Source organism: Thunnus maccoyii, chromosome 16 (assembly GCF_910596095.1).
Source record: "Thunnus maccoyii chromosome 16, fThuMac1.1, whole genome shotgun sequence".
Lineage (NCBI taxonomy): Eukaryota > Metazoa > Chordata > Actinopteri > Scombriformes > Scombridae > Thunnus > Thunnus maccoyii.
The window spans coordinates 9572298-9589136 of NC_056548.1; the positions used below are offsets into that span (position 1 = coordinate 9572298).

Consider the following 16839-nt stretch of genomic DNA (forward strand, 5'->3'; position numbering starts at 1 on the left):
AAGACTTGCAATTTTTTCTCTTCGATATAACATCAGTCATACAACAGATGACATACAATGATAAATTTTATTTCAAATCAACTCAAACTCCCCATTCCCACCCCAACCCGAGACGGAAAAAAGAGGCGTCAACCTGCATATAGAGTGGCTTGCATATAAAGCTATTGACAAAAAAAGAGAATAAAACTCTGAAAAGATCATTAAAAATACATTAATAATAATAATAATAATAATAATAATAATAATAATAATAATAATAATAATAATAACAAAATAATACAATATACATAAACATATCTCTCACATGGAAATCAAAAACCCTCTCATCTTTACACTGATGCTTTTATAAAAGAAATATACATACCCCACTTTGTCTTGTCCTGCAGCCTATGTGACATCCTTTCATATGCAGCTACTTTTCCTAACTCAGTCACCCAGTCCTGAAAAGGAGGCTCTCCAGGCGCCTTACAGTTCCTGAGAATGATTTGCCATCCGGGCATAATTAACACCTGACCTTACTTATTTTTCCAGTTAACTTCGGCTCATACTTCACATTACATCTGGAAATTGAATTCAAATGTAATGAAATTGGTTTCAATGTTTTACACAGTTGACTTTATTACTAATATTTTTAATTGTGTAAAAATTGATGATTATTTTGTTTAAAAAGTAGATATAGTGTCAGAAGAAATATTTTTACTAACAAATTACCCAGCAGTCGTGGCCTTGGCCGTATTACAAATCTGTGTTGTTTTGTTCCTGTGTTTGCGTGAGAGTGTGTAATCTCTTCCTGCCAGGATCTTGGAGTAGCCTATGAGTTCTAGGTATCTCCATCTGATTAGCTGGTTATGTGGGTTCGGCCTGGGATTATCTGCTGCTGATTGGTCCGGAAATTACATCCTACCTTTTAAAAATGGCCATTTTTCCACCAGTCCATTGGCAGCATTTTGACAGCAGCACCTTGTTCCGTCCTCGGCCTCTGAACCACTCTGTTTTTCTATTTGTGATTGTCTTATTAGAGCGTTGTTAGACTTTGTGATGTATGGTAAGTATTTTTTGTACAAATTCGTGAATGCACATCCCACATTTATTTGTTGTAAATAGCACTGAAGCTGTAGGTGAAACTGTAGCTGCACTGTTTTCTCCTGGTTTTGTTTAATCCTCGGGAGTTAGGTTTAGTACATGTCTTTTTGTTTGTTGGTTTGTTTCACCTACGTTAGTCAACACTTTTTGAGGAGACAGATTCTTATGTTTGTTGTTTTGGCCTTGGGTCGCCCTGATCTATATTGCTTCAGTTTAATATTTAATTGTTATTTCACTCTTTTTGTAATAATAGCAATAAATTGTTTTACATATTGCAATTCCATGTTGAGATTTTGGGCCGGGGACCAGGGAGGGAACAACCTTTAACTCCCAATGTTGCACTCCAACCCCCCTAGACTGGGGCGTAACATAAAGTGGGGGCTCGTCCATCGTCTTTTTTTCATGTTTGTCCCACTTGTTGTTCATTGGTAAGTTGCTTTTGTTTTGCTTTTGTTTTTCTTTGTGTGTGGGGGCACAACATGGAAGTTGAAGTAGATGAATTCACAAGAAGTAATACCCTTGTAAAATTGGACCGATGCACAAAAGCAGATTTTTTTTGGATTGCAAGTTTCTTTGACATCTTTGTCCTATTGAACGTATGCAGTCAGTGAAGTTGGTGGAAAACAGCAACAAACTCAAGACACCATTAATTTTGCAGTAAATATGTGGGAACCCTGCTTTTGGGAAGCAGTATGGGTACTTGGGGGGTCCTGGGAGGTAAATGCTAGATTGGATGGGCCAGGGCGACAAACTCTTGCAGGTTCAGTTAGGGTTAGGGTTAGGGTTAGGCTTAGGTTAGGTTAAGGGTTAGGTTTTGGGTATAGGTAAAGGTTTTGGTTAGTGTACAAATATCACAAGAGTTTCACAAACTGTCTCTCTGGCCCATCCAATCTAGCACTAAGTGACCTGGAAGGCAGCAGTTCACTGCAGCTGGTCCAGGTCATCTGGGGAAGTACCCGGGGGAATGTGGGAATGGTCCCAGATGCCTGACCAGTACTCCCACTTGCTCCCCCTAGCATGGGTGGAATCTGGAAGGCAACAGTTCACTGCAGCTGGTCCAGGTTCATGCCAACCTTACTGGGGCAGGCTGGATGGCCGCAATCCTCTGTGGCTAATCTTGGTTGGCCCTCAGTGGAGGAGCACCCAGGGAGAGGAAATGCTGGGAGAAAGCTCAAGGAGGCAGCAGCTTGCTGTGGCTGATCAAAATGTGCGTTTTCTTCAGTAGATGTATGCTATTACTTTACTTTTTTCAAGCATATTCCAGTAATAAATTAAATTTATAATGGCCGTCTATGGGAGTGTAGCTATAGTTATCAATATCTCAACAATTAAAAGAGCTAAAGTATTCATAGTTCATGGACAGGGGTCTCATGTGGAAATGCTTGACATATTAAAACATGGTACCAATAGCACCACCATGTGGTAAGTTATTACGTGTTTTTTACATTTTGGCTAATAACTCGATTAGACTGATTAGACTTAGACTGACCCGATTGGACTGATAGGCCACATTTTTTGCTTCTTTTGGCACGCATTTCATCTAATCTTCAAAAAACGTATGAGTTCGTTTTTGGGTATCACTTACCATTTGTCTGCAATGGTTACCAAAATTTTGAAAGTGTGGCCTGATGCACATAACAGGCCATAACTCTTCAACACAAATTATGACTGCAACCAAATTTGGGAATGTTGTACATACAACCACATTGCACAAGTTTGTAACATTTCATACAATTCTACCCACAGAGGCGCTACAGTAACATTATAACATGATACTTCTAAAATTCTGTTGTCTTAAATAAAATGAAATGTGGTCCACAATTTCTCCATGAGAATGTGCACAGCATAATGAAGCCCCACCTTGTGCCCATAAACACCACAATACTACTATTAACTGTAAAAACCATCTCTCTTAAATGTAATATTCCATGGCAACCAAATTCAGCAAAAAGTTGTACAGATAGGGATGTTAAATAAGTCTGTAGCATTTGATACAATTTTACCTGTAATTGTCACTACAAGATTTTAATAAATTGCTGCTGGAGCAGCAGCTAGCAGTCTTATCAGCTAGCAGCAATCCCACGCATTTTCTTCAGGAAATGCACATTCTAGTTTCCCTTTGGGATTAATAAAGTACTAAATCTATCTATCTATCTATCTATCTATGAATTTTGGATACAACAAAAGCAGATAAATCCTTCCAGACTTCCGGAGCAACGACAAAACCAAAATAGGTGAATGAATCTCTCTAAACAGTCACAAAAAACACAGGCAGTATTATTTGCTTTACAGAATCTTGTAAAATAATGATCACCCATGTTGTTACCACACTGTTAGCTGCACACGTGGTCGGCATACGTCACCCGCAATACGCGCATGCGTGGTGGTTGACCCCGCCCCTCTCCTCTCAGTCCCTCCGCCGCGCAGCGACTGGCCAGAATGGCGGCTCTTTTGGAATCGCTTCTGTTGAAGAAAGTGGACGTTAATACGGTCTTGGACTGGCTGAAAAATGTTGAGGTAGGTCTGAAATAACTGAGAGCCACATGAGTGAGACATTTGATACGCGCTTGCCTTTGGGTAGCGTGTTATAAGAGATGACATAGCTCATAACTGATTGTAAACAAAACTTTTAGCTGGCGAGCTAGTAAGTTAGCTGTAGCCTGGATGGAATTGATCCCAGACGCGACGTTAGTTACGTTGTCAACTTTCTCGCCAGTCTAGGAAGATTTTTGTGTTGCAAGTTAAAACAGATCATAACTTATCATAGCTGCTTGCTTCTTATTATTATTATCATCCGAAGGGGGCTGTGCAGCTAAGCAGATGTTAGCCAGCGCATTGTTAGCTCGGTGAAATGGCTATGTTCTGCAGAAATGTCTTGAAGCTGTCCAACCTTTACTGACCTAGTCACGCACTATCTTGGGTTCGTCATGGATCGAGTAACGTTGACCATCTGTGCCAATTCAATCTTAAAATGCTGCATTTGTAACAATCGTTCAACAGTTGTGTGTCTCTTCTCAACAGGAGGGTGACAGGCTGGCGTTCAGTGAACCTGAGGTGACAGTTCACAAACAAGAATTTGTCCCTTTTCTTTTAAACTTCCTGAGAGAGCAGAGCAGTCAAGCTCTAACCCATGGCCCTGCTACGCCTGCAAAGACTCCCAGCCGCCCCAGGCCTGCTGCTCAGATTCAGGGCTTGTCTGACAGGAGGGGTTGCAGGTCTTCTGGTGGTGGAGCTGGCTCTCGGAGTGCCAGTCGGGTCCAGCTGTTTTCTCCTGCGCCCTCTGTTTCCCCTGTGAATGAGTGGGATGCTGCCAGTCAGTCAGGCACACACTGTTTGAGCGGGGTCAGTGCTTTCAGCAGCCCCTCCTTTTCTACAACATGGAGCCCAGCCTCTAGGCCCTCGGGCTCGGAGCGCCGACCTGGCCAGAGGATCAGTCTTGGGGACTACATTGTTTCTCCTCCTGAACTCCAGAACAGCCCCAGTTTTCAGTCACAAAAGGGCCGCAGGAGGGGTGGCGGCGGCATGGCGATGGGGGGACAAGGGAGACATGGAGGAGGGCGTGGTGGACATCATAGTGATGAGATTGGGAGGTGGGAGAGTGGGGGGAGAAGATCCGGTAGAGGAGGAGGAGGAGGAGGAGGAGGAGGATATGGTAGGATAAGTGAGCAGGTTTCACCTCCATCTGTGGGTCAGCTCAATTTCAACAATTTGGAGGACTTCCCCCCTGTAGGATCAGCATCCATTTCACCTGCGTGAGTCCAAACAACTCTCAGTTTAACAAAATTCAACACTGACTTGATCATCTTTTTTTCAGATTTGATAACGGTGTCCATTGTTCTTCAGGGGAACTAAACCGTCTAGGAGAATAAACCCAACACCAGTCAGTGCAGAGCGGCCACACTCTAAACCAAAGACCTGCTTCACCTCCACCCCATTCAGTAAGCCCTCTAGTCCCCCGTCAGGGGTGGAGGCTCTGGAGGGGTCGATGACAGCGGCCAGTCCTCTGAGCCTGCAAGAAGAGAGGGAGCTACTAAAGAGGGAAAAGTAAGTGGACATGCAGAATCACTCAATTGTTTTGACATGAAAATCGGCCTCTTATTGTGCCAGGGAGAGTAGTGGAAGAAAGGGTGACACAAATTTGCTACATGCTTTCTATGGTAGTGCCTTGCTGAAATATAAAGGAGACAAGTTAATAGTCTGTGCACTCAGTATGATGGTGTTATTCTACAGGTTTCCACACATATGTCCCAATATCATTATATTCTTCTTCTAGCCTCTGTTTTTTTCTGCTCTGACTGCAGCATCACTTTCTCTTCACCTCAGTTTATCTCAGCAGTTTCATATAGTAATTAATAATATTTTTATTTTTAGGACTAAGCGTGCTCAGCAGGCCTGCTCTCCTCTGCCGTCCTCTTTGGACCCTTGCACCCCTACCAAGTCAGGACTCAGGACGGGTTCTAAGGTTACACCAGACCTGCAGACACCATGTCCTGAACCATCCAAAGTCACCTTCGCCTCGGATCTGGATCTCCTGGCAGAACTATACTGTACCTGCATTTCTGGTAAATGACCACTAGGTGGTGCTAGTGAGCTAAGTAATCAATAGGCTGAGGATACCATTTTAATAAAGTGAATTTTGAGAAACATAACAATCGTGTGTTTTCATGTCTTGCAGAAAACCTAGTGCCAAACATTTTCTTGGAGCTTTTCTTTGTGATGCAGTTGCTAACGTCTCAGTCTCCTCACACTCATGATGATGAACAAGAGAGTTTGTGTGCAGTAAATTCAGGTGATTATTTCTTATGTCACATGAAAAAATGCAATGATTTATCAACTGTCATTCAAAATGAAACTGATACAGCTCCTCTTCTGTTTCTTGTTTTCAGATGCTCTGGAGAGATGTTACCTAAGACAAGTACACAACTGTGTGTATTTTGCGGTGAAGGTTCTGGAGAATCAGTTTCAGTGAGTGTCTTTATGTCATGTGTCACAGTTTTCCTCATTTATCTCCTATTCACTAACAGGAATATATCAGCTCACAGATCTTTCCTGATTTAGAGACTTTATTCCTCCACTCTAGTTCAGTTGATTCATAAGCATGTGTTTTTATCACGTTTCAGGTTGGTTGCTCATTTGGACAAGTGCACCTTGCGTATGCTGGCAGAAAATGAAAGAGTGGCGTCTTTTTCTCTGGATCTCAGGGATCGATTGACTCAGGCCCAAGACAGAAGCACAGCCAAGGTAAATGCTTCAAATAAAGGTTATTGAAAATATTTGAATGCTTGTCCCACTAATGATAGAAGTTATTTAAAAGCATCTAATTTTTCAATATTATGAATGTTATTACTACATGATATTTTGTACATGCCACTTGCTTTTGTTTAAGAATAGTTTGTACTTGCTTAATTTCTCGGTAAACATTTTCCTTATTGGTCTATGATTTTCAGACAACCTGAAAATGTTATACTCTCTTTTTTGTTCATAACGTTTTGTATTCAACCTTCTCTCTTCCAGCTCTCTCCTTCAGTTTCCACTTTCATCCACTCGGTCCCATTCCAGCCCGCTACGGACAACCGATCCAACTTCAATAGTGACAAAGCCTTCCACACTTTTAAAAAACAGAGGTATACACAAGCATTTTTTGTAGATTTATCTTTGAAATTAGTAGCTGCACTATTTCAAATATGTTCTAGGCTTGGTGCTTGATAAGTAGAGAATTCATAGTTCATAGCTTAAGTGCTAAACTAGACTTGATCATCAGTTATTCTTTTGCATGTCACATTTCTGCCCCTTTCTCAGAGATATTTTTTATGAGGTTCTGCGGGAATGGGAGGACTTTCACAAGGAACCAGGATGGAACTTTGATGCTGTTCTCGGGAGTAGGATCAGGCAAGTTCAATTAAATATTTGCAACAGCTTTTTTGCCTCCCGTACCAGCTGTAATTAAAAAAAAATCTATCTAGTTATCTAATCTAACCTGATTTAGTTGTGCTTTATGCATCTTTTTGTGTTTTGTTTTTTTAGAGGAATGATGAGTCAACTGACCGCTGCAGGAAACCATTCACATTTTGCACGTCTGTTCCTGAAGCAGCTTGTTCAGGTAGACTATGGCACTTCATCCACACTTTCACAATCATCTTAATAAGTTATTTTTAATTTTTTTGTCTAATAACTTACATTTAAGATAAAAAGACACCAGAATACATTTTCCTTAGATCAGAATTGTGGCGTATTGCCTAATATTGTATAACACTTGACCCAATAAGGTTCTTAATCCGTCGTTTTCTTCAGATGTGTAAAGGCCCCCGTTTTAACAGTTCTCCCGGGGACACCCCTGATGCCGACCTGCTGGGCATGCTGGGAGCTGACAGCCTGGGGCGTTTGAAGCGCCTCGAGGAGCGCCTCATTCAGCCTCAGGGAGTTGTTGGCCCCTGCCCTCCTCCGTCCTTCCCTGGTCACCAAGAGTTCTTCAGGGACTTCTTGCAGATAGCTAGTTGGTAAGATAATACATCGCAAACAGAGATCACCAAGTACACTGCATGATATGAAAAATATAAAATCTGCACACAGCATCTAAATGTTAAATTTATTTCATAGCTACCTAACCTGACAGGCCAGTTAGGGTGGTCTAAATTTTTCATAATAACAGTTATTTTATTTTATTAGCAAGTTTTTCATTTGGCAGATGTCCATTTCAAACTGAATTAAACGTTTAATTTGTTAAAAAGTAAAAGCTTTTTGTATGTATTCTGTGTCTGTTGTCTTTCTGTGATCTAACATGTCTTTCATACTGTGCACCAGCTGTCAGCTGAACCAGCACCTGCAGGACAGCTTGTGCCAGCAGCTCCTTCAGCTGGATGAGGTGTCCATCCTGAGCCCTCCTGCTTCAATTGGGGAGGGAGAGGAGGAGGGAGATGGGGACATGGAGCAGCAGGTACTGTATGCTAGAATCAAACAAGCAGATATTACTGATATGTAAACTTGTCAGTGTTTCTGCGATTTACCTGTGTGTGCCATGTCGATTTGGATCAAAATAGTTATATTAGTAGTAACAATAGTTCAGCATGTATAGTCCATAAAATACATTTTGCCAGATTCAGAAAAGACTAATCTCCTTTGCGTCTTATCTCATCAGGATGAGAAACAGCGGTTTGCCTCGGTGCTGCTCCTCGCTCGTCTTCTGGCTAAGTTTTTGGGATTCATTTCTTTTCTGCCTTACCAAACATCTGAGAGACCATCCAGGGAGATTCAGGAGGCCGCTATAGCCCTGCGCAGCAAGGTGATGAAAAAAGTTTAAAAAAGTAATACATCACAGGTCTGTTTGAAATATTAACATGAGAAATCTTATACTCTCTCTCGGTCTTACAGAGTGTCCCAGTGCTGGATGTGTGTGCTGTGCTGAGTAACAGTGTGAGGAGGCGGCGCACCATCCTGACTGTACCCTGGCTCGTGGAGTTCCTCTCCATGCTGGACTTTATTGGTCCTCTGCTGCTCTGCTACAGGACTGCTTTGGGAACACTGCTTCTCCTGTACAGGTAGAGTATGTCTCAACCTCGAGAAAAGCTGCAGTTAAGCACCTGAGGTTGTTTTTTTTCCCCCCCTTATTCTTTAAAACGCAAAAATATATATTATAGCTCTCATAGACTTTCAAACTGTAAATAACAAATCTGAAAACGCAAGTAAGAATCAGAAGCCTCTATCCTAACAACCTCAGGCAAACAAACACTTTCTTTTTTCTTTTTTATTCACTTTTGACCTCTTGTTGTTAACTTTGGCTAAACATAGCTTTTGTTTGCTTGTAGGAGAATGCTGCTGGGCAAATGTGGAGAAATGTGTTACCTGAACAAGCTGCTAATGGTGTCTGTATTGGGATGGCTCTTCCAGGTAAGACACAACTTGTAGATATTTGTTTTTGAATATAATGGTATATTGTGAGCGGCAGAACACAACTGGTTGTAATCTACTTACAGAGCTCACTTTTGTCTTTGTCTGAGAATCATTTTTGTTACATTGTTGAACTTGTTGTGTTTTTACTTGTGCAGATCCCAGTGATTCCTGAGGACATTTTTTTCACCAGTGAGTTTACTGAGGTAGCGAAGCTGGAAGACAGCAACACAAGTGCTGCAGGACTTGTAAGTGAAATGTTCATTCCTCTCTGTATTTGTCCATAAAATTCCCACAGCTGGTTTTTCACTCATACTGCTATTTCTCTTGTTATTTTTTAGGACTGCATTTCCCTGGTGGATCAGCAGCTTCTCTATACATGTTGTCCATTTCTTGGTGAGTGGAAATGTATTTTGTTTGATATTCCCTCAGGGATGAATGGTGCAGTTTTTACCTTTACTTTTTTTTTTTTCATGTGGCTGTAAAAGGCAGCCAAGCTGGAGAGATTAGATCCTATTTTGTCCTTATATTATCACCACAAATGAGCCATTGAGCTGTGGATCAATGTTCTGGCTTGTTTTCATCGCTCCAGGTGAGTTTCGTAAGCTCCTAGCTGCCTTTGTGTCTGGAAGCACAGCCAAGAGTGGAGGAATAATTCGCAAGATCACTCCCACTTCTGCTGAGCTAAGAGATACACCAAGTGCCAACAGGTCGCAGCAGAAACTGCAGGTGAGTCAACAGGAGATGTAGTAAATAGAAATGTTATATTGCATCATGGAATTGCCTGCACGAGTATTCAAACCAAACACTCAAATGTGACAATTCTTCCTTTTGTGAAGGTGGATCTCGAGCAAGCCTTCTTTCATAACCAGCCGCCGTCTTTGCGTCGCACTGTGGAGTTTGTAGCTGAGCGTGTCGGATCCAACGCTGTCAAGCATATGAAGTAGGTATCACAGAGCTGGGAGGCGGTTGGGGTCTGAGAACTGCACATAATCAGTCATGAATTTCCATATTTCCAAGTCATGGATTTCCAAATTAACTGTAACTTTCACATTTCCTTATTTTACTTTTACCACCCTTCCACTAAATTACCTTTTAGAATTGAATAGGACTCTAAGAATAGCAGGTTATCAGCCTGCAAATTTGGTTGGTTGCCTACCTAAGTGGCTAGTGGACAAAGTGAGTGTTCAGGAGTTGGTGTGAATTTACCACCCTGTGTGCATGCATATATGTGTATCAAAAGTCTATTTTTAACAGCATTAAAACTGAACTGTATAGTATGTGTGTGTTTTTTGTGTGTTCAAATGTATCTGGGGATCTTTAACAGGGCCACATTAGTGAGTGAGTTGGTGGAGAGAGGTGAGAAGATGCTGCGAGATGGACTTCAGTCGCCAAACGCAAATCCATCAAAACTGAATGACTCTATCTGTGCTCAGCTGTGTGACACAGGCTTAGAGGCCCTGGCAAGAGCTACAAGGTACAACAGCTTATTTTACAAGTAACCTGCAAAATCTGTCTGTCTCCAAGTCTATTGATTTAATAGGATGTTAGTGCCAGGTTCTTTTTTTAATAGCCTGCATACTGTACATGTATTAGTGAAGGGCCATTTGAGTCTGTATAGTCATTTCTACTTTATGGTAAACTCTGTTTTATGTGATTCTTCAGATTTTGCTGTGAGAAGAGTCCTGAAGCTATAAGAATCCTGCTCCCTGATGAGACCTCCCCTGCTGTAAGTCCTGTGAAAATCACTGTGCAAAATAGTAAATTATGGCATGTAAACATAAAAAATCCCGAAGCCTCCTTTTACAGAGCAAACCAAGCACATACAGTACATATATATATTATTTTAAGAGGGGAGGAAAAATACACAATAAACCTAAATAATGAGTGTGTTGTTCCATTTTTCTGATACTGTATCTCTCTGCAGGTCTTGACCACATCTGAAAACATCACCAAACGTCTTGCAACAGAAAAAGCCTGCAGCTGGCTCTCTGGCAACATTACAGGTAGTTGGGTGAAGCATCATTTATGTGTTTCTGCATGTTTTTACCCCTTTAAATTTGAGTCTCGGTCTTATAATTTTTCTAATGTGTTTTTTAGAGCTGCAACAATAAGTTGATTGACAGAAAAATAATCAGCAACTATTTTGATAATTGTTTTGAGCCAGATAAAAAAATACTAAAATAACGGTTCCTGCCTTGAAGAAGGTCTCTGACTGAAAGCTTGTTAATTAAAAAGATTCTTGCACAGATTGAATGTGCAGATGCTTTTTTTTTTCTTTCAGTTCAAAGAAAAAATACCAGAATTTTCTGGTTCCAGCTTCTCAAATGTGAATATTTTCTGGTTTATTTAGTCCTCTGTGATATTAAAATTAATATCTTTGGGTTGTGGATTGTCAGTCGGAACAAAAAAAGACATTTTAGATTCCATTTTGGGTATTTACCATCTTCTGGTTTTTAATAGACCAAACAACTAATTAATTAATAGAGAAAATAATCAACAGTTTAATCAATAATGAAAATAATCATTAGTTGCAGCCCTAGTGTTTTTTGAACCTTTGTCATTTTTTCCTTTTTTTGTATTGAGATGGGCAACCATGTCCATGTTTGCATTTAATTTGTATTCTTGTTCCAAATATTTGTCTTGTAATTTGAAACCACACATACTGTAATGATTGTGATGAATTATGTGTGTCAAGCAGTAGCTACTGTACATTACATTTCAAAGTGTAACACTGACATGCTTTGGAAGAATTGTAAAACTTAAAGTTATATTTTGTTGAGACTACAGATTATTATATTCAGATCCCTTTTACTTTTTCCACGTTGTTATGTTGCAACCTTATGCTAAAATTGTTCAAATTAATTTTTTCCCCTCAATACCCCATAATGACGAAAACAGGATTTTAGAAATTTTTGCAAATTTATTAAAAAGGAAAAACTGGAATATCACATTCTGGCATAAGTATTCAGACCCTTTTCTCAGGTGAAGCACCTTTGGCAGCAATTACAGCCTTGAGTCTTCTCGGGTATGACACGTCAAGCTTTGCAGCTTTTTGGGGATTTTCCGCTCTTCTCCTCTGCAGATCCTCTCAAGCTCTGTCAGGCTGGACGGGCATCGTCGGTGAACAGCCATTTTCAGGTCTCTCCAGGGATGTTTGATTGGGTTCAAGTCAGGGCTCTGGCTTGGCAACTCGAGGACATTCACAGAGTTGTCCCTAAGTCCCTCCTGCGTTGTCTTGGCTGTGTGCTTAGGGTCATTGTTCTGATGGAAGATATACCTTTTGGCTCAAAAAGGTCCTGAGCGCTCTGGACCATCATTAAGGATATCTCTGTTCTTTGCTCTGTTCAGCTTTCCCTCATCCCTTACCAGTCCCCCAGTCCCTGCTGCTGAAAAACACCCCTACAGCATAATGCTGCCACCACCATGCAGTGCCTGGTTTCCTCCAGACATGACGCTTTGAATTGAAGCCAAACAATTCAATCTTGGTTTCATCAGACTAGAGAATATGACCAGAGAATCTTGTTTTTCACAGTTTGAGAGTCCCTTACATACTTTTTTGCAAATTCTAAGCAGGCTTTCATGCGTCTTTCACTGAGTAGAGGCTTCTGTCTGGCCGCTCTACCATAAAACACAGATCGGTGGATTGTTGCAGTGATGGTTGTCCTTCTGGAAGTTTCTCCCATCTCCACACAGGATCTCTAGAGCTCAGTTAGAGTGACCATCAGGTTCGTACCAAGGCCCTTCTCCCCCGATTGCTCAGTTTGGCTGGCCAGCTCTAGGAAGAGTCCTGGTTGTTCCAAACTTCTTCTAATTCTTAAGAATTACAGAGGCCACTCAGCTCTTGGGAACCTTCAATGCAGCAGAAATGTTTCTGTAGCCTTCCCCAGATCTGCTCCTCAACACAATCCTGTCTCTGAGCTGTGCAGGCAGTTCCTTTGACCAAGGCTTGGTTTTTACCCTGATACGCATTGTCAGCTGTGAGACCTTATATAGACAGATGTGTGCTTTTCCAAATCACATCCAACCAATGGAAGTTACCACAGATTGACTCCAATCAAGGAGAAACACCTCAAAGATGGTCGAAAGAAATGGAAGGCACTTGAGCTAAATTTCATAAATAAATCTAATACATTTGCAGAAATTTCTAAAATTCTGTTTTGACTTTGTCATTATGGGGCATTGAGTGTATATTGATGAGGGGAAAAAAAGAATTTTTCACATAACAAAATGTGAAAGGGTCTGAATACTCTCTGAATGCACACGATTTCACATGCATTGTATTTTTGCAGGTGTGTTGTATTGAGTTCATTAAATTGTGAAAGGACTTTTTGTTCTGCCCACTGAACCAATGTAAGAATGAATAATATGTAGGGACCATGCTCGAACATGCAAAAAACACCTGAGAGCTTTCAGTGCTGTTGGGATCATGTTGTACAACATCATTGCCATTGTTGATGAAAAAAGAAACCAATGCTGTGATTAAAGGTTCCCTAAAGGACATCCATCTAAGATTTCCTTTCTATTTTCTCACTGTCTCAGCGCTGATAAGGCGAGAGTGGAAGAGCAGGTATGATCGTGTGGTGAAAGCTCTGGGTAGCCCAGTGGTTGCAGACTCTGGGGATGTGGCGGGAGCCGTGGTTGAGCTAGAGCAGTCGACTACCCCCAAGAGAAAGCAAGGAAGCGAGAGAGTGACCTCCTGCCCTCCACACTGCAACCACAACGCTTCACTGCCTTCTGACGTCCTCATAATGATGAAGGTACACTTCATCTCTATGGATATTTTAACCCTTTATTAAGGAGTAGTAGTTGTGATTTATTTATCAGTACAGTACTATATTTGATGGATCATTCTTTATGAGTTTGGGTGTTGGACAGTGTTATATCACCAGTTTGCCTCACACAAATGTTTTAAAGGAAATCCAAAGAACTGACTGAATTTACTTTTTTATGAAGGAGCTGTTGAGCATCGCAGTAGGCCCGCGGACTGACGAGGAGCTGCCAACTGACTCCCAGCTCAGAACGCTGCTTCAGAGAGTGGGAGACACACTGGCCTGCAGAAAGGTACATCAACTACAACAGTAGTGTCAGATTTATTGATTTTTTTTGCCAGTATTGATCACACTCTGTTTTCTTTTATCTTCTCTCTTAGTTCTCAACTGTGGTGTCAGAGCAGATGCTTGTGAACTCGACTGTCCTACTGGCCTGCAAGCTTGGTAAGACAGTCCTCGCTGTCAATGATAAAACTTTTAATTACAAGACCTTTATGACATGCGATGTATACTACATTTTGTTGTTATTAAGTGCTTCATAATTAATTTTGTTATTTGAATTGTGCCTTGCTGCTTAAATGCAAACAGCATGTAGTGTATTTCATTTTGGTTGATATACTGTACTGTGTAAAAGACCTGACCTGGGGCTGTTGTGTGTGTGTATGTATGTGTGTGTGTGCTCAGTGTCCGCAGAACTGCCGGTGCTGTCTCTGTCAGAGTGCAGCAGAGGTGGTGAGGTTGTTGTGGGTCCTGGTTCAGGTTCAGAGCCTCCTGTCAGAGCACTGCTGGAGCAGCTTGCTGAGCTGTGGGAGAGGGACTTCTGTTCCTCTGCCCCCCTCCACCTGCTCTTCACCCCAATCACTGTCACTGCTGTGCTGAAGGCCAGTGACACTGAGGTACTTCTACCACTGCTGCTAATACTATTTCTATCTTTTTTTTTTACCTGTGTTCTCCACAACTACCAAGACACTGTGTATATACAATATAATCATTAGCCTCTATTTACCTTGTATGTTTATCAAGTATTTACAGTGACAGGTGTGCAAATTGCACTTTTCTCATTTAGAGATGGAAAAAAACATATTGCTTATTTAATCTCAGTGTTTTCACCTGAGTCTGTCTGCCTTTGTTTTACTTTGGTGTGTGCTGTTGACCATCAGGTGGTACTCAAAATAAGCTTTTGGTCATTTTAATTATTTTCACTTTTCTTCAGATTTTTCATTTATTCCACACTGCAAATATTTCAGTTTTTGTTATTTCTGATATATCTAGCCTCATTTGACCAATGCAGATTATATGTTTTGTGACAATCCTTTCAGATTTCCCTTTAAATTTCAGGTTTTCTCTGACATCTGATAGTTGTTTTACTCTATGTAATGACCTTTTCTAATGTGCTTATTTGTCATTTTAGTGGAACAACTACCTGTTCTTGGTTAGACAGCTGGTTGACAGAGGAATCTTGGGCGAAGAAGAGGTCATATCTCATTGGAAGAAGCTTACAAACTTGGCCGTGCCAGCGGTGAGGGTCCATTGCATTCATCGTCATACATTCTTTGGAAAACATTAGGGCTGCAACTATTATTTTTATCTGCTCCCTGAGTCCAAGGTGATGTCTTTAAATGTATTGTTTTGTCCAACCAACAGTCCAAAACCTAAAATATTCAGTTTACTGTCCTGTGTGATAAAGAAAAGCATCAAATCTTCAGATCTGTGAAGCTAAAGCTCTAAAAAAACAACTAAAACGGTTATTCAATTATCAAACTACGTGCTGATTAATATTTTGTTGATTGACTCATTGCAGCTTTAGAAATAAGTCTTTTGTCTTTCACCAGTGATTTGACCACACTGACTGTTTCCCTCTCCATCCCGCTCTCTCATTTCATGTCATTTCAGGAGCTGATGGAGAAATTTCAGCTGCAGTCACGGAGTGTTAAACCCTCCTCGCCTCTGGCTGAGTTACAAAGCCACATGGACATGCTGCAGGTCTCACAACAGACAGTAGAGGGGGCTACATGACAATAATACTAACCTGTATCCCACGGCATCTTTTGTGTGATCACCACTGTGTTTTATGTCACATCTATCAGTGTGATGTTCAAAGGAGAGACAGTTCTGGGTGACTTCTTGTTGTTGACCATTTTTCAAGTTGTCATCTCTGCAAAGGCCATCAAAGCTGTTCCACAGTCAGCCTCTGCTAGCTTATTGCAACTTTTGATCTCTACCTGTGAAGTGAAGTGAAGCAGCCTTTCATGAATTTCTCTGCTCTTTTTCTAAGGTGCTGATGAGTACTAGAAAACCCTGACAGGCCAGGTTAGTAGCTAGGGACCACAGCATCTTACACCTTAGATCTGTGAAATCATCCCGCAAGAAAAACCTGGATAGATAATTGTGTCAATTGGGAAATAGTACTAGCTTCTATTTCAAATAGCCAAGATCATAGCAGATTCTTGAAAAAGATAGAAAAAGGGTCTGCATCAAGATGGGCATTCATAATTTTTGCAACCCAGAGCTCAAAATGAGTAGGTTCAGTGTTGCTTAAAGGCCTTGGTTCATTAAAACATACAACATATACTGTGTTTTTACATTTGTGACTCTTGAATTTCTACCAGACAAGCCATAGTTTAAAGTTTTAGAGACACTGCTTTAGACAGTTGCTAAAAATTAACTGAAAAAAAATATGGGCAGTTTTTAGACCCTCCAGAGAAAACCAGTGTCTTTATTTTAGTATAGCACTTTTCACACACTGCCTATGACCGCCACTACTAGTGACTGCATGTTTATTTCATGAGTGCAAGACTGCATTTGTGATCGTTTCTGTTCATGTTGAACAAGCGCCGTATCCCCTGCTGCTTTTAAATGAGAAATATTTTTATTTTGCGACAAAATTGAAATGATAATAATAAAGATTTATTCTGCTTTAGTGTTTATTGTGTATTGTCATATTTGTTATGTTGGTAGCAGGAAAAACTGTATTGTGCTGTTGAAATTCTGGTATGACAAAGCCCAGGATTGAATATCATTTGTTTCCAAGACAAACCACACAGATTATTTTTACTACGTTTCAGAGGAAAGTATTGTAATTTTTACTTCACTATATCTT

At 40.8% G+C, this 16839-nt stretch overlaps 1 protein-coding gene across 1 annotated transcript; it reads left to right on the plus strand.

The window, feature by feature from the left end:
* Positions 1–3441: 3441 nt before the first annotated feature.
* Positions 3442–16664, plus strand: cdan1 (codanin 1). The gene is made up of 28 exons (XM_042388895.1): positions 3442–3600; positions 4105–4835; positions 4927–5127; positions 5455–5645; positions 5759–5872; positions 5970–6048; positions 6204–6324; positions 6598–6707; positions 6883–6972; positions 7108–7183; positions 7375–7580; positions 7885–8017; positions 8219–8362; positions 8452–8618; positions 8886–8967; positions 9126–9215; positions 9309–9363; positions 9560–9696; positions 9807–9910; positions 10295–10444; positions 10633–10696; positions 10895–10973; positions 13510–13727; positions 13924–14031; positions 14120–14183; positions 14424–14635; positions 15151–15258; positions 15633–16664. Exons 1-28 carry the CDS (start codon positions 3523–3525, stop codon positions 15753–15755), a joined length of 4035 nt encoding a protein of 1344 aa, XP_042244829.1. The 5' UTR covers positions 3442–3522; the 3' UTR covers positions 15756–16664.
* Positions 16665–16839: the final 175 nt, after the last annotated feature.

Coding starts and splice junctions, on each gene's coding strand:
- cdan1 (XM_042388895.1), top strand. CDS start 3,523: ATGGCGGCTCTTTTGGAATCGCTTCTGTTGAAGAAAGTGGACGTTAAT. Junction 8,018..8,218: donor ATGGGGACATGGAGCAGCAG/GTACTGTATGCT, acceptor TTATCTCATCAG/GATGAGAAACAGCGGTTTGC. Junction 15,259..15,632: donor CAAACTTGGCCGTGCCAGCG/GTGAGGGTCCAT, acceptor ATGTCATTTCAG/GAGCTGATGGAGAAATTTCA.